Here is a 24,151-nt window from a genome sequence, read left to right on the forward strand (position 1 = left end):
CTCGTCGTCGAATTCTACCTCGGGTTTCCACCGGTCCTATATCCACTCCTCGTCGTGATCATCGACTATGTCAATGTCCTGTGACACAGTCTATCTTCTAGACCTATTACTTCTTCCACTATCTTCTTTAGATCTATCCTGTCCACTACAAAGTCGTCGCCGTAAAGGTTATATTTCTTCTTGGATCTTGTTCTGTCATTCTGTCGAGTCTGTATCGTGAACGGAAGATCCGGTTCCAAGTTTTTGGGAACCTCCCTTTGTTCAGGGTCTTGCCAGTCCTCCTCTGCGCAGGGTAAAGTTTCTTCATCCACTTCAATCACCTCGTTTGGATCCAGGTCCAGTGGTGGACTTGTTCCTTCCTCTACGACTTCATTCCTATCGTTCTTTTCCCTGGCGCCCTTCTCGTTGACCTCACAGGCAGGGTCCATCATCAGGTAATCCCCCTCTTCCATGTCTGCAGGTATACACCAATCTTCTGTCCATGGGTTATGTGGCTTAATGTTTTCGTAATGAGCGGCTCGGCCAGTACTCAGTCTATAAAAGCGTTCCTCGTGCTGCACCTCCGTAATCATGAACGGTCCCCTTCACTTTTTTAGGAGCTTTTTCGTTTCTTTCGGTGGTATGACGTTCTGAATTACCCATACGTAGTCCCCTGCCGGATAAGCTTTTGCACCAGCTGCTTTCCTGTCAAATCTTTTCCTCTGCCTTGCCTGTGCCTGCTGAGTATTTCGTCTACATAAGTCGTTTAACTCCTGTTGACGTCTAATCACATCCCTTACATAGACCTGTGGTGACGTTTTCTTACCCTCATAGTCTGGGTAGAAAAAGTCAAGGGCAAAGACTTCTCGTGTCCGGTTAGCATCATGTGTGGACTAACTACGGCGGTGGAATTTTGCGTGCTATTATAAGCCCCCATCACTTGTGGAAGGTATATGTCCCAATCGGTCATGTACCTGGAACAATATACCCTCAGCATCGATACTAACAATCGACTCTGCCTTTCCACTAAGCCATTCATCTGGGGATGGTATGTCGTGGAGTGAGCTTGAGCAACCTGCGGTCGTCTCATAAGCTCTATTGTAAGTTCCCCCAACAAAAGCTGTTCCATTATCCGATTGAAATGTCATCGGACAACCATGTCTTGCTATCCACGTATTGATCAGGTGATCGCACGTCTATTCCGATGAGGCAGATATGCAGGGCACGGCCTCTGCATACTTCGTGAAGAGATCTATCATGACCAAGATTTGATTATAATATCTGTCTGTCATGGATATCTTTTGTTGATCAATCTGCACCACCTCGTTGAATTCAGACGACTCGATCGACTGCAAAGGAAATCGTAACTTCCTTGGATCCTTGACCTGCTGACATGACAGACATGCTGTTACCCACTTCTCGCATGCCTTTTACATTCCAGGCCACTCAAAGCGCTTCAAGGTCCTCTGATATACTATGTCGACTCCCTGGTGGCCCATCTGATCATGCGACCTGAACAAAAGTTCTGTCTGATAAAGTTGCGGCAACACTATCGCTTTACACTTGTGCATGACTTTGTCTTCTTCTCTTCTTTTGCCAGCCACGATACCGTCCTTGTTCAGATATAACCTTCCCTCTTTCTGCATAAAGTAGTGTCTCAGAATACGGTAACTGTCTTCCTCGAGGTCTCCTTTGTCCGGAGCACCATTTTCGATCCATCTTTTCAGGTTGCTTGTCATGCGGTCATTTCTCTGGGCTCTTAGTGGGTCCGAGAGTCTGTATCTTGCATTCAAGTACGTCTTCATGACCCTCATCTGACTATTCAGCGCATTGGGCTGATGCGCGTCTTCTTCCATCTTAACGCACCAAATCTTTGCCAACGGCTGTGTTTCCTGTTCGAACGGCTGAAGATCAGTCCTGACTACCTCTTTTTGTGGCAGCAGACTCATCGAACGTTTCGATACCGCTATTGTTTCCTCTTTCACCTGGTATGAGGTAGCGATCACTGTCAGGGTATTGATATACCTCCCTGTCCAGATCCCTTGTTCGAGTCTCCACTAGCAGTGTGTGGATCGCTAGCTCTGATAGTTCCAATACTCAGCTCGAGTTCCTGTCTGAGTAGGTGTCAATTCCTGAGTTCCGAGAGTTGTCATCCATTGAAGAGTCTGCGATAGAGCACTTCCCCTCCTCCGGATCAGTTCTGTGCTTTCTTCGCATCCATCTGAACTCCCCGGACAAAAATTTATACTCCAGGTCCTGTTTCTCAGTGTCCCGGGTGTCCTTGTCCCGTGTCCCGGGTGTTAATCTTGAACTCGCCGGCTCTTCTCACCGTTAGTCTCCCCGGACAAACAATCTTGCACCAGGTTTCGTTCAACCTTCTCACCTTCTTTATCCTGGTCCTCAAGGGTAACGGTTTTCTTTTGCGTATCGTTCTCCTGTTCTTTCCGAAAGTATGAAGTACTGGTTAAAACCTCGTGTGGTAATGAGGATACTAATTGCTGAACTATTGTCCTACAATCCCTCTCGTTTTCTTTGTGTTGTAGTCTGGACGGTATGATCTTCACCTTCTCACTGACTGTCAGTGATGCCACTGCTGCTGCCCAATCGGGGTCATCTCTGGTCACTTCTCTCTCTAACAATCCACAATCTCAGTATCCATCTTCAAATATAACTCTGATTCATCGAGTATGTCTTCAACCAGGATAACACTCTGTTGTCCACGCGTAAATTAAAGGGAGTGCTCCCCAAGTATGCGCGGTACTTTTCCACAAATGTGACTGCTGCAAATATTTCTGCTTTTGGTGCACCATATTTCATCTCAGTGTCACTTAACAATTTACTGTCATATGCAATGGGATGGAGAACAGTTCTCCCATTCCATTCCTGCTCCTGATGCAGTATTCCCCAGTTGGCTACTACTGATGCGTCTGTGTCAAGAACATACATGCCCTTTTCAGTAGGCTTACCTAGCACTGGCGCTTCGCACAGTTCCCGCTTTATGTTCTCGAAGGCGGTTTGAGCTTCATCGCTCCATTCGAACTTCTTTCCTTTGTTACGCATCAGCATCTGCATGGGATACACCTTGTCTGCATATCCTTTTATGAACTCACGGTAAAAATTGGCAAACCCTAGGAAGCTCATGAGCTGTGTGTCCGTTCTGGGAGCCTTCCATGTCAACACAGCTTCTACTGCTTCTGGGTCCGGCCTCACACCATGTCTGTCCACCATTCTTCCTAGATATATGATTGAATCCCTCAGGATCTCCGATTTCGATGGTTTCCATTTCAAACCTGCTCTCTTCATGCAGTCAAACACCTCATCGAGCCGATCATGGGGTCTTCGAGGGTGGGTGTTGCTATGACACGTCATCCACGTAACACATCACAAGATTTCCCTAACGCATCAGAAGACAGAACCCAAGTCCAATGTGGTGAAGAACTTGGCATCACCAAGTTTAGAGAGGCTCTCGTCTATCCGCGGTATCGGGTACGCATCTTTTATTGTTACCGCGTTCAAGTAGCGAAAGTCGCAACAAAATCTAAGCTGCCCCCTTTCTTCTTCACCATCACTAACCCGCAAGCCCATGGCAATTTCGAGGGTTCTATCATGTCGTATTCGAGCAACATTTCTATTTCCGCTCGGCATGCTTCCGATTTATGTGGCGTCATTCGTCTTGCGCCTTCCCTATGGGGAACGGCGCCTTCCTCAAGATCGATTGCGTGTTCGACGAAGTTACAGCAACCGATATCCGCCTTATGTTTTGAAAATACATCCGCGTTCCGATTTAAAACCGCCCGCAATAATTCAAAATCTCCCTCACCTACACCTATTTTTTTCCCTTTTAAGTGTTCTATTTCTGGCAAAACCGGTTTGTCAGTTTCTAGTTCATATGACGAGGGACGTTCCAGAAAGTTCGAGCAGCTCGACAAACCGTCGTCTGTTTCGGACTTCAGTGAAAACAGTTTATGAATAGATTTTAATTCATTAATCCTTTTAAAAATTTTATCTTTATTGTCATGATAAGGACAGGCTTTCACACTACATCTCCTCAAGTTTTGTGTCTCTTCATAGTCGGTCCTCATCGGCAAAGCGTAACCAAGTTTCTTTCCACGCTGGATTGAAACCGTGGTGTCCAGTGTGGTCAATAACACACTGACACACAGTCCGTTTCGAGTTACCGAGAAGCTCCGGCCTAAAATCACTGAACTTTGACTATTTGGATTCGGAACCAAACAAACCTGCTTACTATCACTTAACAAATATAAATTTCTCGTTCTAAAAATTGCTACTACTGCTTGTCCCGGCTGTAGTTTTGTCTTTCTATCTAAAAAGATTGGTATCTTAATTTCATCAGTTATTATTCTATTAATTGGTTTCTTAACATACTTCAGGTCCGGGTTCCTAATCCTTGTTAGACCGTTGTTCAAGTTAATCATCACGTCAAAACTCCTGACAAAATCTCTGCCCCAGATGAATTGGTCGGAGTCATCCAGATTCTCTACTACTTGGAAGCTCATCAAAAGATCCCGTCCTCCCATGTTGAGGACCATTATTGGTGTTCTTCCGGCTACGTAAATCGCTCCTCGATTGGCCGCGGCCAGTCGGAGATTCGTCGGAATTAGATCTTGCCTCGTGAGGCCCATTCTTTCCCAAGTCTTTATTGGCATCATACTCACTACCGCTTCTGTGTCCAGAAGCCCCGTGACTCCGATTTTCTTTCCGTTGGTGTCGAGCAGATGTGCAGTCACATCTGCTTCGTATCCAATGTGAACCGCGTCTTGCTCCATCATGGCGTCATGACCTATCCTACGGACTTTGAGTTCTTCTTCACCCAAATAGATCTGTCCTACTTGGTCACTGTCTGTTGTCACATATATCCTAGTGTAGCTGCTAATTCCATCCACGTTCAGCATCACTTGATATTGTCCATAGACTTCCACGTAGCGCCCGTGGAGATGTGTCCAAATGCATCAAAAGGAACTCTGATGGTTCACTCAGGTTTTTGATTACCTGGTGTCCCGCTACCGAGATTATCCATTGTATTTTGCTTCCTTGTGGCACCATACTGAACCTCTGCCAGGAGATCACATTTAGTTTCATGCTCAAAATACTTGGTGCTTTCGTTTTTTCGACCTCTGATGCCTCGAAGGCGTTAGTTTTTCCTGTAATTTCTCCTTTTAAAATTCGAGCTTCACCTTTTGTTCGATCTCCTTTGTTACCAATTCCTGCTGGGCTCTATTTAGAGCATCCCTCGCGACTGCCCTATGATTAATCTTGAAGTCATCCGCCGCAGTCACCGGTTCCGGTTCACATGTCTCTTCCGTTACCGCTTGCATTTTCTTAGTTGCCAGCTCTTGCGGTTTTTCTTTTCTGCGCGCCTCCGCTTCACTCAATAGGCGAGCCTTGCTGGCTCTTTCACTCCCGATAACGCTTCTTCATGCCTTGGATAGTTGATGTCTGCTACAGCATCCCAGGATTGCGGACAGTCTGATTTAAAATGACCTTCCAAGTTACAAAAGAAACACCTCGGGCCGAATTTTGCAATTACTCCTCTCATGAAATCCTCATGGTCGACTTCTGGTGCATCTTCGTCCTCGAAGCTAAAGCCTATTGCTTTCATGCCCTGTTTTTAAGCTGGGCATGCTGACACATGATGGTTCGTCGAACTGCAATTTGCACATTGTTCGAAGTTCATCATTCTTCACACCATCGATGAATTTTGAGGCTACTGCCAGGTTCACCCTTCTGTTTGACTCATCTGGTTGTCCCTTCCAAATTACTGGTAAGCGCACTGCATTCTTACCTTTCTGACAAGTCCTCTTCCTCGAAATGCAGCTTCATTACTTCTATCTAGGTATCAATACAGCCATCAGATTCGTCTTTGTAGCATCTTGGTTTCTCAAAAACCCTTCTGGACTTTTCGCTCCGTTCATTGGTTCTAGATAACCTGTTCAAAGGAATGTCTCCAAGGACCTGTTCAGAGGTTCAAAGTCTGTGGCTATTGATGTAGCCTCTCTTGAATGCCCTGCCTGAGTATCATTGCCCTCTGATAAGGGTTCTGCACTTGGAACTTCCCTTCCGTCCGATTCACTTGGAGGATGTTTCTTCCTTGGCTCGCATGACCCATCCCTGGGCTCGCATGACTCCTGTTCCTGGAATCACCTCTCCCAGTTGAATGTGTGCCTTGCGTCGGTCGTTGGTTTGAATTCTGTCTGTTGCCAGTTGAACTTCCTCTGATGTTTGGGCCCCATGTTCTATTATCCCGTGTGGCATAGCCTGCTGAACTTACCCTTCCTCTAGTGGATCCATATCTCCTTCTCCTATTTTATTGGTCATTGAAGTTCACCCTCGGCTCCCTGCTGGGTCATCCCGAGTTCGGTTCGCCTGAGTTCGCCTCTCCATCATCGCATCTATCTTTGTGTCAAGAGTCCCAAGAGTCTGCTCTTCTTGAATTCTCAACTTTTCAATGTCGTCTCTCAATCGTGACTCTCTCTGTTCCGCTTCCCTTGTCATTCGCGACAAATTCTTCGCCAAGTGTTCATCCGTTCTTTCCCTCAAGCGTTTTTTGCTTCTACCAACTTGCGGTTTATCTATTGCGGTCTATTGCGGTTTATCTCTTCCCGCAGACTTTCTCTCTCGACGTGGACTGCTCTTTCTAGTTCACTCATTCTTATGGACATCTGTCCATTCTGTTCTCCTATGCTGCCTACTATGTTGGTCAAGGCTTCTTCAATTGATACTCCGTTGTCCACTAGTGGCGTCACAAGTGGCGGTGTTACCCTGTCTATCCCAGGTAGTTTGGTGCTGGTCGAGATTCGGGCTTTGATTCTCTGCCTCGACGTCTTTTCATTATCCATCTCTGGATCGGCCAGTGCGTTGCTGAGCCCTGTGTTTCTACTCTCCCCAGTTCGCATTTCCGAATTCGTCATACTCACAAAGTCTCCTGACTGGCCTGATGTGTTTGTGGTTTTGCTTATTGTCCTCACTACGTCAATTTGGTCCATGGTGCCAATCCCTTTGTCGGTGTATGCTTCATTCTCCTGAGTCGAACTATTGAGGCTGACTCGAGATCCAAAGTCAACTTGCTCGTCATCGTCCTCTTCTTCCTCCTGGGATTCTCCTTCATCGCCTGTACCCGCTCCCATGGTAAAGGGAAAGATACTTCCGAAAGTGTTCTTCACTCTCTCTAAGAACGACGAGGACGTTGCCTGTTTCTCCGTCACGCCTGCCATCATGGTGTTGTCTGTGGGAGATCTTCTAGTTGCCACAATTTCAGTAGAGATGTCGGACAGTTCCGACATCTCCTCTCGGTCGGTCCAGTGACCCGGTGGAAGTGGCAAAATCTTGGCCTTGTTCTACCGGGGGAGATTCACTCGCCAGCCTTCTGTTTCCTCTCCCCTCCGGTCCACGTATCTCCTGAACCTCATCTATGTCTTGGTCCGGATGGACCTCCACTTCTAGCATTGCTTTTCGCTCTACTGAAACTTTTGACTCCTGGTTTCAACCATTCTGCGTGAAACCGTCTCCCCATTGTCGGTCCGGGTTCGTATGATCCTTTCCACAAACGGGTCGGTCATTGCTTTTCTCTGTTTCTCAGGTATGAATTTCCTTGAGCTATCACTCAGTTTAGGTATCCTTGACTTGTCTAGACTCATTTTCAATTTATCACTTCTTACTTCCTATACACTCAATTTGATTGCTAGTGTCCTTTTGGTCTATATACTTGTAACAATAACACAACACAATAATTTTCAAACGTTTCTATTAAATAGTGACCACGAAACCTTGTATGTTATTACAGTACAGCGTGTGTACAATTTATTCAAAATGATCAATTATTAGTCGTGAAATCTGAAGCTAACACAGTATGATGATATTAGTCTATTTAAAAGATAGTGTTCTCACTACCCAATCAAGCGCAAATATTATTGATATAAAACCGAAATTGACAAAAGTAAGAATATTTTCTATGGAAAACGTATGTGTTTTGTAGTTTTAGTCAGTTGCAATACAATAGTCGAACTTGTTTTTAAAGAAAGAGCTTTCCCTGCTTGGTGCTGCACCAAACAGACAAAAATTGGAGGCAGTAATTTTCTCAAGTGGGCGTCTATTGCACCCACCGAGTCCTGTGTTACCTTTCTGCCTTCGGACTGCCCGAGTTAGAACTACTAAAATCATCAGGGCAATCACTGTTCTCCAAAAACGTTTCGGATTTCAATCCACACCAATGAGTTATACACTCTTGTTCAATTTAGACTTAGTGTCGCAAATATTCGAGTTTAGACCTGTTTTGTTTGGTTTGGTTTTTTATAAAAGGCAAGTTACCAGTGCAGTCACTGGTTCCCAGCCTATCTGTTAATAACTTAATACCTTTAACTACTTTCTTCTCTGTTGTCTTTTTAAGTCTTGACAAAACAAAACCCCTCCGGATTGACAAAAATAGGACCCCTCCAGATTAGTAAAAACAAGACCTTTCCGGATTGGCAAAATTGTGACCCCTTCGGATTGGCAAAAATAAGACCCCTCCGGATTGGGACCCCTCCGGGTTTGAAAAAATAGCTTCTCGGAGACTTTCTAAATTGTCACCCAATACCCTTCCGGATACGTTCTGCGATGCTTTTATGCTGTATGAATTAACTAGGAAGGGTGTTTCGTCTTTCCCAAGACCCTTCCGGATTGAAATTAAGCCTCTTATTTGATTATTCACCCTAACGGTGAAGGGTCTTATCGCTAGCCTATTTTCGACTTGACTAATGTATTCTGGTGCCCATAGCCTTCCCTTTTCATCTAGACTTCCCTCCCCCACCCTTACCCTTTGGTAGGGGTGTAACAGCTTTCCAAAAAATTTTTATAAAACTTGAAGGGTCTACCTTCCCGAATTGGCGAATTTAAACAATCCTAAAAAATCTTCACGCTTACTTTTTTGAAAAATTGATCTTTTTATTAGTAAGCTCAGCTAATTGCCGATCTAATGGTACCAAGATCAACTGGATCTATCCAGTAGTTCCAAAGTTATTAACCAAAACGTCTTTTTTCAAAATTTCTCTCTTATAGGTTCCAACTTTTTTCGCAATTCTGTTTTTTCCTATCTAAAAATTATTCATCCGAGCTCAAAAAGCCGGTACTGTTCTAGTTCAATGCAAAAAAAAACGATCTAATACGCTCTAGCTGAAAAAAATTTTCAAAAACTATGCTATTTGGACCCCTCCGGATTGATGAATCCACTAAATCAAACACGTTATTTTCGATTTCTCTGTAACCCGGAAGGTTATAATCAAACGGGTTTTGAAACCTGTCGATTCACTAATTTTAATTGTCCTAACTCAAAAATTTCAAAAATTTGTCTTATTTTATAGCGTTTCGTTTATTCAAAAATCACTAAAGTTCGGTTTTTGGTACCCAAATAGTTCCAACCACTTTTGAACTAAACTCAACCGGTTCTACTTATTATACTAGTACAGTTACGTTGTAACTCACTAATTTAGCGCTTTTTTCCGTTTCAAAAAAATTCTCGATTTCTCAAAAATCGCGATTTGTGGGGGGATCCCTAAAAACCGGTCCTTTTACTGTGTTTTCCACTGAAAAACGATATAGGAGTATTAATATAGGCTGTATTAACAACAATATTAGAAATAATATACCCCTCCGGGTTGGTTCAAAATCCGAATTAAGGTGCTTAACTCGGAATTTCGCAGTTCGGTGAAGGGTCACTACAGTGCAGCACTGTCGAGCCCCCCACAGATTACTATCTTAATTTTTGTACCAAAAGGGATACAAAACTTGTTAACGATACCCAACAGTCGATTGTTGTTGTCGTTGAGCCCCTTCTTGTTGCTCCGTGAACTGCTTGCCGGATCACTTTTCTTCACTAATCCCGAGACCCTTCCGGATTGAGTGCAATTAGCACTAACGTGCTTAAATACTCAAATAACCCTACAGTACAAGCCTCCCACACGGGCTAAAAAATTGATCCCACCAATCCTGACTGATTTAAACGCCTGTAACAACAATTTATCTAACAACAACAAACGGGAGGGTCGGATCACATCTCGTCTGGGGGAATGATTTCTACTGATTTTATACTTTTTTACTGTTTTTGATTTTTTCGGTTATTTTTATGTTTTTTGTTTTTCTTGGTTACTATACTGCTTTTTGTTTGGTTTCTTGCAATTCTTTGAGTGTTTTTGGTCACAGACCTCTCAGGGAACGAGGGGACGGCCGATCCCCCAACCCTTCCTGGAACGTGAATTTTCGGTGTTAACTAGATTAAAAAGCTTTTCACGGAATCCGGAAGGCCTCCGCGTTCCGAACTACCCTTCCACCCCGGCGATTAGGGCCTATTAAGGGCGTTATTATGAGCATCCGCTCGGCAAGGGCTGCTCGTTAACGGTTCTGCCGGTCATGAAATTAAAAAAGAATAACACCCAGGAGCGCCATAAAAACATCTATGTAACTTTCGCCCGGAAGTACATACCGACGGTAAATAAAGCTAAGTTATAAACCGACTGGCCAGCGTCTAAACAAAGCTCTACATGCTTTTCGCCGTCTCTACCGAGGCCAGTTCTTTTTGTGGTCTTTCCATTATCGGTTCGACAAAAAACGTTACTGTTCTCCGGCTTCGACCAAAACGCTCAAATTAACTTACTTACTTGCAAAATTAGTGAGCTCATGGCTGGGTCTCAGTATCCCCAGATCACGAGGTCACTCCTAAAAACAAGGTTACTACTACTTATTATATTACCATTGTTTTTGTTCAGTAGATGAAAATCATCATCTCATCGAAGATGGATCAACCCTTTCCTTCAACTCCCAGCTTCTCATTATTAGAAAATGAATCCAAATGTTAATTAAATTCAATTCAGGGCATGACTAGGAAGCTAAAAGTTTGTATAAAATAGTTTAAGTTCAAGTCTCAAGACCCCTCCGGATTACTTAATCCGGGGAAATAACACCTTATTTCCTCTCCGGAAAGCTGAATTCACAACTCCCCCACCACCCTTCACCGTTGGCGTGAATGGCTTTGTAACGACTGTAGCGACACAATCAATACAATTTGGAGCGGTCTTTGCTAACACTCTGTCGTGTTTTCTGTTTCCCGTCAAAGTTTTTTTCGCAACTATCGTTGTTGTTGTGTTCTCTTTTTAATTTCTTCTAAAATGGCCGTTTTCGTCGTTTCCCGGAAGTGTGACGTCACAAATCGAAATTTCAAAATTTAGAACTTCCAGAACCTTCCGGCCTTCGCAATTCGTCTAATTGTCTAAATAACACTGATAATCCTTTAAAACTGCCAATTCTCTGGATTAGCGGCTAGCCATCCGAAACTGTCTTTTTGTCAATTCTGGTCGAATGTCACACTAGTGTAGAGGTATGTGTTTTGCAACAAGTCCTTTTCAAAGTTTCAGTTTCTATGGAACTTCGCTAGTTACCAATATGGACGAGATTGTGAGAAATGCCCTTAAGCATTACAAAAAGTTACCTGCATCTGATAAAACGGAAATTGGGCTCCTGAAATCTCGTATTGATGAGCAGAGTAATTTAATCATGATTTTAAAGACAAGGGCAGATGATGAATATAAACGTCGGAAAGTGTTCGAAGATCTTGTTGACGGTCTTCAGCATACAATTAATGATTACGAAGAGCAGGTTGAAGCTGTTAAGTTGAAGTTTAGACTACTTGAAGAGAAGTTTGATGTTTTGGGTACATATTCTTTTGCATTTATATTTTACATTAGAATCGATGGGTTTGTTAACATGGTTTTTTTTTATTCAGCCTCAAATCACCATGAGATGATCCAAATAAAAAACGAATACAAACAACAGAATGAAAAGTTTCGTATGAAGTATGAAAGTATCTTGAAGAAAATCGGTATCTTCAAGGAAATCGGTCTGCAGAAAAAGCTCAAGCTGTTAAAACATTAAATCAAACCATCCAACAGTTGCAAAAGGAGTTACAGGCAGTCAGTCATGATAAAAGATCAGCTTAATTAAATTTATGTGTAAGATTTCAAAATTTCCAAAATCTCGAAACTCGTGTTCATTTCGCAAAAAGTTTAGAAGAAGTATTTGACAAAAAGCGCCATTGCTGAAACATGGTTGATATCAGTATGATTTTAGGAAAACTGACGCGGAGTTTATTGAAAGCCGAAACAATTGGAATTCTGAAAAGGAGTCATTTGAGCGACAACTGACATCCCTTAACAAAGTTCTGGATGGTAAAGAATTTAAAATCTGATTTTGAAGAATTCAGCTGGACAAAATTTTAACATAAATGGGTATATTGAGGGTGTATAATTCTTTTTTTGGCACGTCTTATATCGGCATGCGATGATACCGATAGGTAAAACAAGAAGCTTGAAAAACAATAATTAACCTTGCCATATGCATGGGTATTGCAATCGTATACTAGATTTTGTCCCGTAAATATTTTTAGGCACAGAATGGTCACTATGGAAATGGAAATTTACGTTAAGTTCGGTTCAGCTCGTAATTAATTTAATTTCGTCTTTGTGTCACTGGCACTTGTGGTCTGGAGGTAACGAATACGCCTGGGGTGGCAAAAAACGTGGGTTCGAATCTGACAGGACCTGTTTTTTTTTTCAAACGGGAAGTATCTAGTTTTTTACATTATAGTTGCTTTTAGTATTCTGATTTGTTTCTGATGTTTGTAATTTTACTAACCATGACTTTTTATGTTTTTTTGCTGAAAAATTTTATTTTGCTCAAATGATTTCGACCTATTTTTATCGACTCAGTGACCTAATTTTGATTCGTTGCAGGGAAAACAAAAAATTTATGCATTTTTCGAATGTTATTTTTTTCCTTGCGTTCGTGGTTCTTTTCATTTGTCTGTTGGCTATGTTCTAGGAAATCAAGTGTGTCAAGAAACATAAATATTTTTTCAAATATGGCGAGCGGTGTAAATAGGTTCAGTTTTTTAGATACAGACAGGGTGCAAAAGGTTAAAAAAAAGTATGTTATAAGAAAATAGGTCAGAACAGTCAAATCAATGGTTCCTTTTTCATATTGTTTCTCTATCAATTAGCCAGCGAGTTTTAAGTTCAATGAATCATTTATACAAGAAGAGTACGAAAAAAGTTTGGAGAATTTTCTGGCTCAGGGAGATTTCTCATTTTTGATTTAGCGTGACCCCCATTTTGAAGAGAAATATCTTTCTGCGCGCGAGAGTAAAATTAATTGGTGATTTGCTGATTCAAGAGTTTTTGTTAATTGAGAGTATGAAAGTATCTTGAAGAAAATCGGAAAAAGGTTTTCTGGTGCCCTTAGCCTTCTCTTTTTGTCTAGAACAGCGTAAAAGTGCCTTATTCAACCGTTACTACCCTTTTGTAGGGGTGTAAGGGCTTTCTAAATTTTTTTAAATAAAACGTGAAGGGTCTACCTTCCCGAATTGGTGAATTTGCTAAAAACAGACCTAAAAAATCTTCAAGCTTACTTTTTTTGAAGAATTGATGTTTTTATTAGTAAGATCAGCTAATTTTTGATCTAATGGTACCAAGATTAACTGGATCTATCCAGTATTTCCAAAGTTATTAACCAAAACGTCTTTTTTCTGAAGTCAAAAAATTTCTCTCTTATGGTTTCCACCTAATTTTTTTCGCAATTCTATTCTTTCCAATCTGAAAATTTTTGATTTGAGCTCAAAAGGCCTGTACTTTTCTAGTTCAATGCAAAAAAAAACGATCTAAAACGCTCTAGCTGAAAAAAGTTTCCAAAAACTATGCTATTTGGACCCCTCCGGATTGATGAATCCACTAAATCGAACACGTTATTTTCGATTTCTCTGTAACCCGGAAGGTTATCGACAAACGGGTTTTAAAACCTTGCGATTCCTTAGTGGATATTGTCCGAACAACAATTTTAATTGTCCTAACTCAAAAATTTCAAAAAAATTTCTTATTTTATAGCGTTTCGTTTATTCAAAAATCACTAAAATTCGGTTTTTGGTAACCAAATAGTTCCAACCACTTCTGAACTAAATTTAACCGGTTCTACTTATTATACTAGTGCAGTTACGATGTAACTCACTAATTTAGCGCTTTTTTTTTGTTTCAAAAAACATCCATTTCTCAAAAATCGGGATTTGTGGGGTGATCAAAATATCGCTATTTTGACCCTAAAAACCGGTCCTTTTACTGTGTTTTTCACTGAAAAACGAAATAGGAGTATTAATATAGGCTCTATAAACAAAAATTTTAGTAATACTTTACCCCTCCGGGTTTGTTCAATATCCGAATTGAGGTGCTTAACTCGGAGTTCCGCAGTTCGGTGAATGGTCACTACAGTGCAGCACTGTCGAACCCCTCACAGATAAATAACTTACTTTTTGTACCAAAAGGGATACAAAACTTGTTAACAAAACCCAATGGTCGATTGTTTTTCTCGTTAAGCCCCTTCTTGTTGCTCCTTGAACTGCTTGCCGGATCACTTTTCTTCACTAATCCCGAGACCCTTCCGGATTGAGCGCAAATTAGCACTAACGTGCTTAAATACTCAAGTAACCCTACAGTACAAGCCTCAGAAACGGGCTACAAAAATGATCGCAAGAATCCCGACTGATATAAATGCCTGTAACAACAGTATACCTAACAACAACAAACGGGAGGGTCGGATCATATCTCGTCTGGGGGGATGATTTCTACTGATTTTATACTTTTTCTACTGTTTTTGATTTTTTCGGTTATTTTTTGATGTTTTTTGTTTTTCTTGGGTACTATACTGCTTCTTGTTTGGTTTCTTGATTATCTCTAAGTGTTTTTGGTCACAGAACTCTCAGGGAACGAGGGGACGGCCGATCCCCCCACCCTTTCTGGGACGTGAATTTTCGGTGTTAACCAGACTAAAAAGCTATTCACGGGAACCCGGAAGGCTTCCGCGCTCCGAACTACCCTTCCGCCCCGGCCGTCAGGCCTACTAAGGGTGTTTTTATGAGCATCCGCTCGGCGCGGAGTGCTCGTTAACGGTTTCTGCCGGTCATGATGTTAAAAAAGAATAACACCCAGGAGCGCCATAAAAACATCTATGTAACTTTCGCCCGGAAGTACATATCGACGGAAAATACAGCTAAGCTATAAACCAACTGGCCAGCGTCTAAACAAAGCTCTACATGCTTTTCTCCGTCTCTACCAAAGCCAGTTCTTTTGGTGGTCTTTCCAACATCGGGCGACAAAAAACGTTACTGTTCTCCGGCTTCGACCAGAATGCTCAAATTAACTTACTTACATGCAAAATTAGTGAGCTCATGGCTGGGTCTCAGTATCCCCAGATCACGAGGTCACTCCTAAAAGCAGGGTTACTACTACTTATTATATTACAATTGTTTTTGTCCAGTACATAAAAATCATCATCTCCATCGAAGTTGGATCAACCCTTTCACTCAACTCCCAGCTTCTCATTATTAGAAAATGAATCAAGATGTTAATTAAATTCAATTCAGGGCATGACTAGGAAGCTAAAAATTCGTATAAAATAGTTTAAGTTCAAGTCTCAAGACCCCTCCGGATTACTGAATCCGGGGAAATAACACTCCGGAAAGCTGAATTCACGATTCCCCCACCACCCTTCACCGTTGGCGTGAATGGCTTTGTAACGACTGTAGCGAATTTTGATGTTTTACTTGAAGAGAACTTTGATGTTTTGGGTACATATTCTTTTGCATTTATAATTTACATTAGAATCGATGGGTTTGTTAACTTGTTTTTTTTTATTCAGCCTCTAATCACCATGAGATGATTCAAATAAAAGACGAATACAAACAACAGAATGAAAAGTTTCGTATGAAGAATGAAAGTATCTTGGAAGAAAATCGGTTTCTTCTGGGAAATCGGTCTGCAGAAAAAGCTCAAGCTGTTAAAACATTAAATCAAACCATCGAACAGTTGCAAAAGGAGTTACAGGCAGTCAGTCATGATAAAAGGTAAGCTTGATTAATTTTATGTGTAAGATTCCAAAACCTCGAAACTCGTGTTCATTTCGCGAAAAGTTTAAAAGGAGTATTTGACAAAAAGCGCCATTGCTGAAACATGGTTGATATCAGTATGATTTTAGGAAAACTGACGCGGAGTTTATTGAAAGCCGAAACAATTGGAATTCTGAAAAGGAGTCATTTGAGCGACAGCTGACATCCCTCAACAAAGCTCTGGATGGTAAAGAATTTAAAATCTGATTTTGAAGAATTCAGCTGGACGAAATTTTAACATAAATGGGTATATTGAGGGTGTATAATTCTTTTTTTTTTGGCACGACTTATATCGGCATGCGGTGATATCGATAGGTAAAACAAGAAGCTTGAAAAACAATAATTAACCTTGCCATATGCAAGGGTATTGCAATCGGGTACTAGAATTTGCCCGTAAATATTTTTAGGCACAGAATGGTCACTATTGGAAATGGAAATTTACGTTAAGTTCGGTTCAGCTCGTAATTATTTCAATTTCGTCTTTGTGCCACTGGCACATGTGGTCTGGAGGTAACGAATACGCCTGGAGTGGCAAAGAACGTGGGTTCGAATCTGACAGGACCTGTTTTTTTTCAAACAGGAAGTATTTAGTTTTTTACATTATAGTTGCTTTTAGTATTCTGATTTGTTTCTGATGTTTGTAATTTTACTAAACATGACTTTTTATGTTTTTTTTGCTGAAAATTTTATTTTGCTCAAATGATTTCGACCTATTTTTATCGGCTCAGTGACCTAATTTTGATTCGTTGCAGGGAAAACAAAATTTTTATGCTAATTTTTGGATCGCACAAAATGCTAAAAATCTTAATAGAAAGTCTAGTTCAAGTTTTCCATGACAATAACTTTTTTTGCTTCTTTGATTTTTTTCCTTTTTTTGGCTTAATAGGTTTTGACCTATATTAGATAGGTTTAATGGCTATATTGCGTCTTTCGATGAGCGAAAAAAACGCATATTGCGTCTTTCGACGTGTGTATTTTTCGGCTTTGTTACCGCTTGGTAATTTTTCTTCCGATGCTTATCTGCTTATTTTTTTTTCCATTGTCTGGGCATGTTTTTTTAATTAAAAACTGGCTTTATTTTTTGATAGATCTAATTTTTCCGGCATTTCGTAGCTTTTTTTGAAGTTTTTCGATATTTTCTGAATACTCTTATATAGGAGTTTGTCTCGTGATAACGTGATAGACCTCTAGTTTCGGAAGTGGATTTTAATTTTCAGTTATTTCAGCGGAATCAAAAGTTTACCTAGTGATCAGTTTTCTCAAATTCGGTTGATTTTGTCAAGAAAAGTTCAATAATAAATTGTTTTTGAAGTTCAACCACCTTTAGGGTCATATTTTTCGAATGTTATTTTTTTCCTTGCGTTCGTGGTTCTTTTCATTTGTCTGTTGGCTATGTTCTAGGAAATCAAGTGTGTCAAGAAACATATATGTTTTTTCAAATATGGCGAGCTGTGTAAATAGTTTTTTAGATACAGACAGGGTGCAAAAGGTTAAAAAAAGTATTTTATAAGAAAATAGGTCAGAACAGTCAAATCAATGGTTCCTTTTTCATATTGTTCTCTATCAATTAGCCAGCGAGTTTTAAGTTCAATGAATCATTTATACAAGAAGAGTACGAAAAAAAGTTTGGAGAATTTTCTGGCTCAGGGAGATTTCTCATTTTTGATTTAGCGTGACCCCCATTTTGAAGAGAAATATCTTTCTGCGTGCGAGAGTAAAATTAATTGGTGATTTGCTGATTCAAGAGTTTTTGTTAATTGAGAGCAAGCGCATTTCTGGCAGTTTCCTTCTGTATAAAATTACAACAGAAAAGGATACTGTTTTATAATTGTTTTTTTTTAATTGTTTTTTTAGACCCTTCTGGATTGAAGTTAAGCCTCTTATTTGACAATTCACCCTAACGGTGAAGGGTCTTATCGCAAGCCTAGTTTCGACTTGACTAAGGTTTTCTGGTGCCCTTAGCCTTCTCTTTTTGTCTAGAACAGCGTAAAAGTGCCTTATTCAACCGTTACTACCCTTTCGTAGGGGTGTAAGGGCTTTCCAAAATAATTTTTATAAAACGTGAAGGGTCTACCTTCCCGAATTGGTAAATTTGCTAAAAACAATCCTAAAAAATCTTCACGCTCACTTTTTTGAAGAATTGATGTTTTTATTAGTAAGATCAGCTAATTTCTGATCTAATAGTGCCAAGATCAACTGAATCTATCCAGTAGTTCCAAAGTTATTAACCAAAACGTTTAACCGATCTGAAAATTATTGATTCGAGCTCAGAAGGCCTTTACTCTTCTAGTTCAATGCAAAAAACCCGATCTAAAACGCTCTAGCTGAAAAAAAATTCCAAAAAACTGTTTGGAGCCCTCCGGATTGATGAGTCCACTAAATCAAACAGGTTATTTTCGATTTCACTGTAACCCGGAAGGTTATCGACACACAGGTTTTAAAACCTGTCGATTCACTAGTGGATGTTGTCCGAACAACAATTTTAGTTGTCCTAACTCAAAAATTTCAAAAAATTTTCTTATTTTATAGCGTTTCGTTTATTCAAAAATCACTAAAATTCGGTTTTTGGTAACCAAATAGTTCCAACCACTTCTGAACTAAACTCAACCGGTTCTACTTATTAACTAGTACAGTTACGATGTAACTCACTAATTTAGCGCTTTTTTCCGTTTCAAAAAATATCGATTTCTCAAAAATCGCGATTTGTGGGATGATCAAAATATCGCTATTTTGACCCTAAAAACCGGTCCTTTTAATGTGTTTTTCACTGAAAAACGATATAGGAGTATTAATATAGGCTGTATAAACAAAAATATTAGTAATACTATACCCCTCCGGGTTTGTTCAATATCCGAATTAAGGTGCTTAACTCGGAGTTCCGCAGTTCGGTGAAGGGTCACTACAGTGCAGCACTGTCGAGCCCCCCACAGACTAATATCTTACGTTTTGTACCTAAAGGGATACAAAACTTGTTAACGATACCCAACAGTCGATTGTTGTTGTCGTTGAGCCCCTTCTTGTTGCTCCTTGAACTGCTTGCCGGATCACTTTTCTTCACTAATCCCGAGACCCTTCCGGATTGAGCGCAAATTAGCACTAACGTGCTTAAATACTCAAGTAACCCTACAGTACAAGCCTCACAAACGGGCTAAAAAATTGATCGCAACGATCCTGACTGATTTAAATGCCTGTAAGAACAATATACCTAACAATAACAAACGGGAGTGTCGGAATCACATCTCGTCTGGGGGGATGATTTCTACTGATTTTATACTTTTTTACTGTTTTTGATTTTTTTCGGTTATTTTTTGATGTTTTTTGTTTTTCTTGGTTACTATGCTGCTTGTTGTTTGGTTTCTTGTTTATCTTTAAGGGTTTTTGGTCAAACTCTCAGGGAACGAGGGGACGGCCGATCCCCCCACCCTTCCTGGGAGGAGAATTTTCAGTGTTAACTAGACTAAAAAGCTATTGCGTTCTGAACTACCCTTCCGCCCCGGCGGTTAGGGCCTACTAAGGGCGTTATTATGAGCATCCGCTCGGCGCGGAGTGCTCGTTAACGGTTCTGCCGGTCATGACGTTAAAAAAGAATAACACCCAGGAGCGCCATAAAAACATCTATGTAACTTTCGCCCGGAAGTACATATCAACGGAAAATACAGCTAAGCTATAAACCAACTGGCCAGCGTCTAAACAAAGCTCTACATGCTTTTCTCCGTCTCTACCAAAGCCAGTTCTTTTGGTGGTCTTTCCAACTTCGGGTCGACAAAAATTGTTACTGTTCTCCGGCTTCGACCAGAATGCTCAAATTAACTTACTTACATGCGAAATTAGTGAGCTCATTGCTGGGTCTCAGTATCCCCAGACCACGAGGTCACTCCTAAAAACAGGGTTACTACTATTTTTTATTTTACTATTGTTTTTGTCCAGTAGATAAAAATCATCATCTCCATCGAAGTTGGATCAACCCTTTCCCTCAACTCCTAGCTTCTCATTATTAGAAAATGAATCCAGATGTTAATTAAATTCAATTCAGGGCATGACTAGGAAGCTAAAAGTTGGTATAAAATAGTTCAAGTTCAAGTCTCAAGACCCCTCCGGATTCCTGAATCCGGAGAAATAACACCCTTATTTCCTCTCCGGAAGGCTGAATTCACGAGTCCACCACCACCCTTCACCGTTGGCGTGAAAGGCTTTGTAACGATTGTAGCGACACAATGAATACAATTCGGAGCTGTCTTTGCTAACACTCTGTCGTATTTTCCATTTCCCGTCGTAGTTTCTCACGCAACTATCGTTGTTGTTGTGTTCTCTTTTTTAATTTCTTCTAAAATGGCGGTTTTCGACGTTTCTCGGAAGTGTGACGTAACAAATCGAAATTTCAAAATTTAGAACTTCCAGAATCTTCCGGCCTTCACGATTCGTCTAATCGTCTAAATAACACTGCTAATCCTCTAAAACTGCCAATTCTCTGGGTTAGCGGCTAGCCATCCGAAACTGTCTTTTTGTCAATTCTGGTCGAATTATTCTTATTATTATTATGATTATTATTATGGATTCAGCTATTAGAGCTTGGGTGTTTCCACCCTTAAGTTTCAGTTTCATGCAAATTTCCATGTCGAAATATCGTTGTATCTATAGTTTGTCATGAAGTAATTCCAGAAGTGCTTCAGTAGTCGTGGTTTGAGTCCCTGATGGTTGGAGTAGTCGATTGAATTTGGTAAGATGTTCACAAGTTTGCAGGTTCTGAGCCAAAACTCCTGTTGGTAGATAGATTTTATTTTCGGCAGTTCGAAAAAAGGTTTCTCTGATAACCGGGTGGCTCTGTCGAATTCCTTTAAACAAAAATACTCTGTGGCATCAATTTATAGTAACCCTTCAACATCTTGGACATAAATAGTAGATCCAATAATTGCATATACAAGGTCAGCGGTAAAATGTTGCATTGCATCAGATTTGTTACGTAGTCGTTCCGACCATTTACCCATGTCAGTGCTTTCTCAAGCACTTTTTCGATCAATCTAAGCATTTTAATGCTTGCTGCCCAGCAACTTGACCCATATAACAGCACTTGTAAAATCATCGATTTAAATATATTAAGTTTCACACGCATTGGTAGTCCCGTTGGAGTGTTTCGTTTCAGCATATAAAAGGTCTTAAGGGCTTTGGATATATTATTGCTTATAGTTTCATTCCATTTCATAATCCGCGAGACTAATAACCCAAGATCTTTCTGTTTTTCAACTTCCGGTATTGCAATATTATTGAAAGTCATTTGGTTGCATTCACCTGTAAAGCTCATGTAAGAGCATTTACCAACATGCAGCGTTTGTTTGTGAGATGAACTCCATTTGAACACTCTGTCTAGATCAGTTTGAAAAATGTTGCTCTGTTGATTGATGTTAATGAATTTGACATCATCGGCGCATATGAGAGGTGTAGAGAATTTACATTGCGATAGTATGTCATTTATGTAGATTAGAAATAAGATGCTTGCTAATATTGACCCTTGTGGGACACCACTGTTTAATAATCTTTCTGTGGATAATTGATTTTCTACCCTTATTTTGTGGGTACGTTTTGTAAGATACGAGCGGAGTAGTTTGAGCAATTTCCCACTTATACCGATATCTTGAATTTTGCGCAGCAATAATTGATGGTCTACTCTGTCAAATGCCTTTTCTTAATCTGTGTACACAACTTCTACAGATTTTCCATCATTGATTGCTTTATAGACCTTGTTCAGATAAACAATCATTTGAACTAAACATGATCGTTCTTTGCGGAAACCGTATTGCTGATTGGAGATGAGCGGCTCTAAAAATTCGTAGATGTCGAGGAGCATACATCGCTCAAGAATTTTAGATACGATTGCAAGTAACGAAACCGGTCTGTAGTTTTCCACCATACATTTACACGATTTTTTATGAGTCGGGTTAACGATCGCGCATTTCCAATAGCTGGGGAAAATGCAGGTTTGTTTGATCTTATAGAAAAGAACATTTAGTGATTTGGCGATGTTTTTGAGCAGTTCTTATAAAAAATTGCGGGTATTTTATCTGGGCCACTTGCTTTTGTACAGTCCAGAGTTCTGCCGATGTTTTGTATGCGTTGCTCCGAGATATCAAAATCATCTTATTTCGTGGTTGATAAGTTTTGAGGCTCACCAAGACTTGGAGGATCGGAGGGTTTTGAGAAATTATCGTCAAAGAAATCGGCAAAAAGTTCTACTTTTTCAGCATTTGATTGAGCTTCTTTGCGACCATAAATAAGTTTTGATGGTATTCTGGACGACTTAAATGTACGGTAAAACTTGAAAAACTTATCAGTTGATCTAGAATCAGATAGCTCTGATTCAAAGTTAATTTGGTCTTGTTCAACGGCAAAATCGCATTCTTTTTGTAGAGATAAATCACGGTTAAGCAGAGCTGGGTACTTTTTCTTAGCGGTGTTCAATTTCATGATGATATTGGATGTGGATTGGGTAATCCATGGCGCGAGTCTGGCTCGATGCCTTGTTCGAGTAGGGACATGGTGTTCGATTTTGATGTTCAACCATTTATACCAGTCCGACAATAACACATCAGGGTTAGACCAACAGAAGCCTTGAAAAGGGTTGTCTATTATATCCGCATTTAAGGCTTTAAAATCGGCTTTACAGTAGCTGAACATTGTGACATTCGACCAGAATGGCCAAAATGCAATTTGTGCAGACTTCGAATTTTTAGCAGTAAGCCTTCCGGATTGGTGGTTATTAAGAATTAAGGACGTTATTGGAACGATTAGCCAGACGGTGAGGGCTGGAATATTCTAGTATTTTTAAATTTCAAAAATTCGAATTATGACGTCATATTTCTGAGAAACGTCAGAAACGGCCATTTTGGTTAAAAGGAGAAAGAAGAACACAAGAACAACTTTATCTGCGATAGCGAACAGGACGAAAATCGAGATTAAAAACGACAACGAACTACAGAATAGCAGAGGACGATCCGAGTTGCAACTATTGTGCTGCTACAATAGTTGCAAGGCCGTTGCGAACAACGGTGAAGGGTAAAAAACTAGCCTTCCGGATTAGGAGGAAATCAAGATTAACGAGCTTGATTCAGCGGATTCGTCAATCCGGAAGGGTAAAGGAACTGAAACTTTTATCCTGCCACGTAAACTTTTAGCATCCTGTCATGTCCTGACTTGAGTTTAATTGATATTTGGATTAGTTTTAACAAGGATGAGGTGCTAGGAGTTGGGGGGGAAAGGGTTGATCCATCTTCGATGGAGATGATGATTTTTATCTACTGAACAAAAACAATAGTAATGTAATAAGTAGTAGCCCTGTTTTTAGGAGTGACCTCTTGGTCTGGGGATACTGAGACCCAGCCATGAGCTCACTATTTGCATGTAATTAAGTTAATTTGAGCGTTCTGGTCGAAGCCGGAGAACAGTAACGTTTTTGTCGACCCGATGTTAGAAAGACCACCGAAAAGTACTGGCTTGGTAGAGACAGTGAAAAGCATGCGAAGCTCTGTTTAGACGTTAGCCAGTCGTCTTAAGACTTAGTTTTGTTATCCGTCGATATGTATCTTCCGGGCTAATGTTACATACATGTTTTTATGGCGCTCCTGGGTGTTATTCTTTTTTAACATCATGACTGGCAGAACCGTTAACAAGCACTCCGCGCCGAGCGGATGCTCACATTAACGCCCTTAATAGGCCTAAGCCGCCGGGGCGGAAGGGTAGTTCGGAACGCGGAAGCCTTCCGGATTACCGTGAATAGTTTTTTAACCTAGTTAAGACCGAAAATTCACGAACCAGGAAGGGTGGGGGGAATCGCGAACCCCTAATCCCCTGAGTGGTTTGTGACCAAAAACACTTGAAGATATAAGTAAAACCAAACAAAAAGTAGTATAGTACCCAAGAAAAACAAAAAACATAAAAAATAACCGAAAAAACCAAAAACAGTAAAAAAGTAAAAAATCAGTAGAAATCATCCCCCCAGACAAGATGTGATCCAACCCCCCCGTTTGTTGTTGATAGATATATTGTTGTTACAGGCATTTATATCAGTAAGGATTGTTACGATCAGTTTTGTAGCCCGTTTGTGAGGCTTGTACTGTAGGGTTATTTGAGCATTTAAGCACGTTAATGATAAATTGCGCTCAATCCGGAAGGGTCAGCTGATTTGCGCTCAATTCGGAAGGGTCTTGG

The 24,151-nt window shown here is 40.5% G+C and overlaps 2 protein-coding genes across 2 annotated transcripts in view; one reads left to right on the forward strand and one right to left on the reverse strand.

Moving 5' to 3' along the window:
- LOC134850117 (mediator of RNA polymerase II transcription subunit 20-like) overlaps positions 1 to 24,151 on the reverse strand; it is a 425,236-nt gene that overhangs the window by 278,665 nt on the left and 122,420 nt on the right. The gene's annotated exons all lie outside the window — the stretch shown is intronic.
- LOC134840069 (coiled-coil domain-containing protein 89-like) lies at positions 11,386 to 16,159 on the forward strand. The gene is made up of 5 exons (XM_063855726.1): positions 11,386 to 11,677; positions 11,750 to 11,885; positions 12,094 to 12,191; positions 15,706 to 15,910; positions 16,042 to 16,159. The coding sequence occupies exons 1-5, from the start codon at positions 11,410 to 11,412 to the stop codon at positions 16,157 to 16,159; spliced, it is 825 nt and encodes a 274-aa protein (XP_063711796.1). The 5' UTR covers positions 11,386 to 11,409.

This window comes from Symsagittifera roscoffensis, chromosome 1 (assembly GCF_963678635.1).
Source record: "Symsagittifera roscoffensis chromosome 1, txSymRosc1.1, whole genome shotgun sequence".
NCBI lineage: Eukaryota > Metazoa > Xenacoelomorpha > Acoela > Convolutidae > Symsagittifera > Symsagittifera roscoffensis.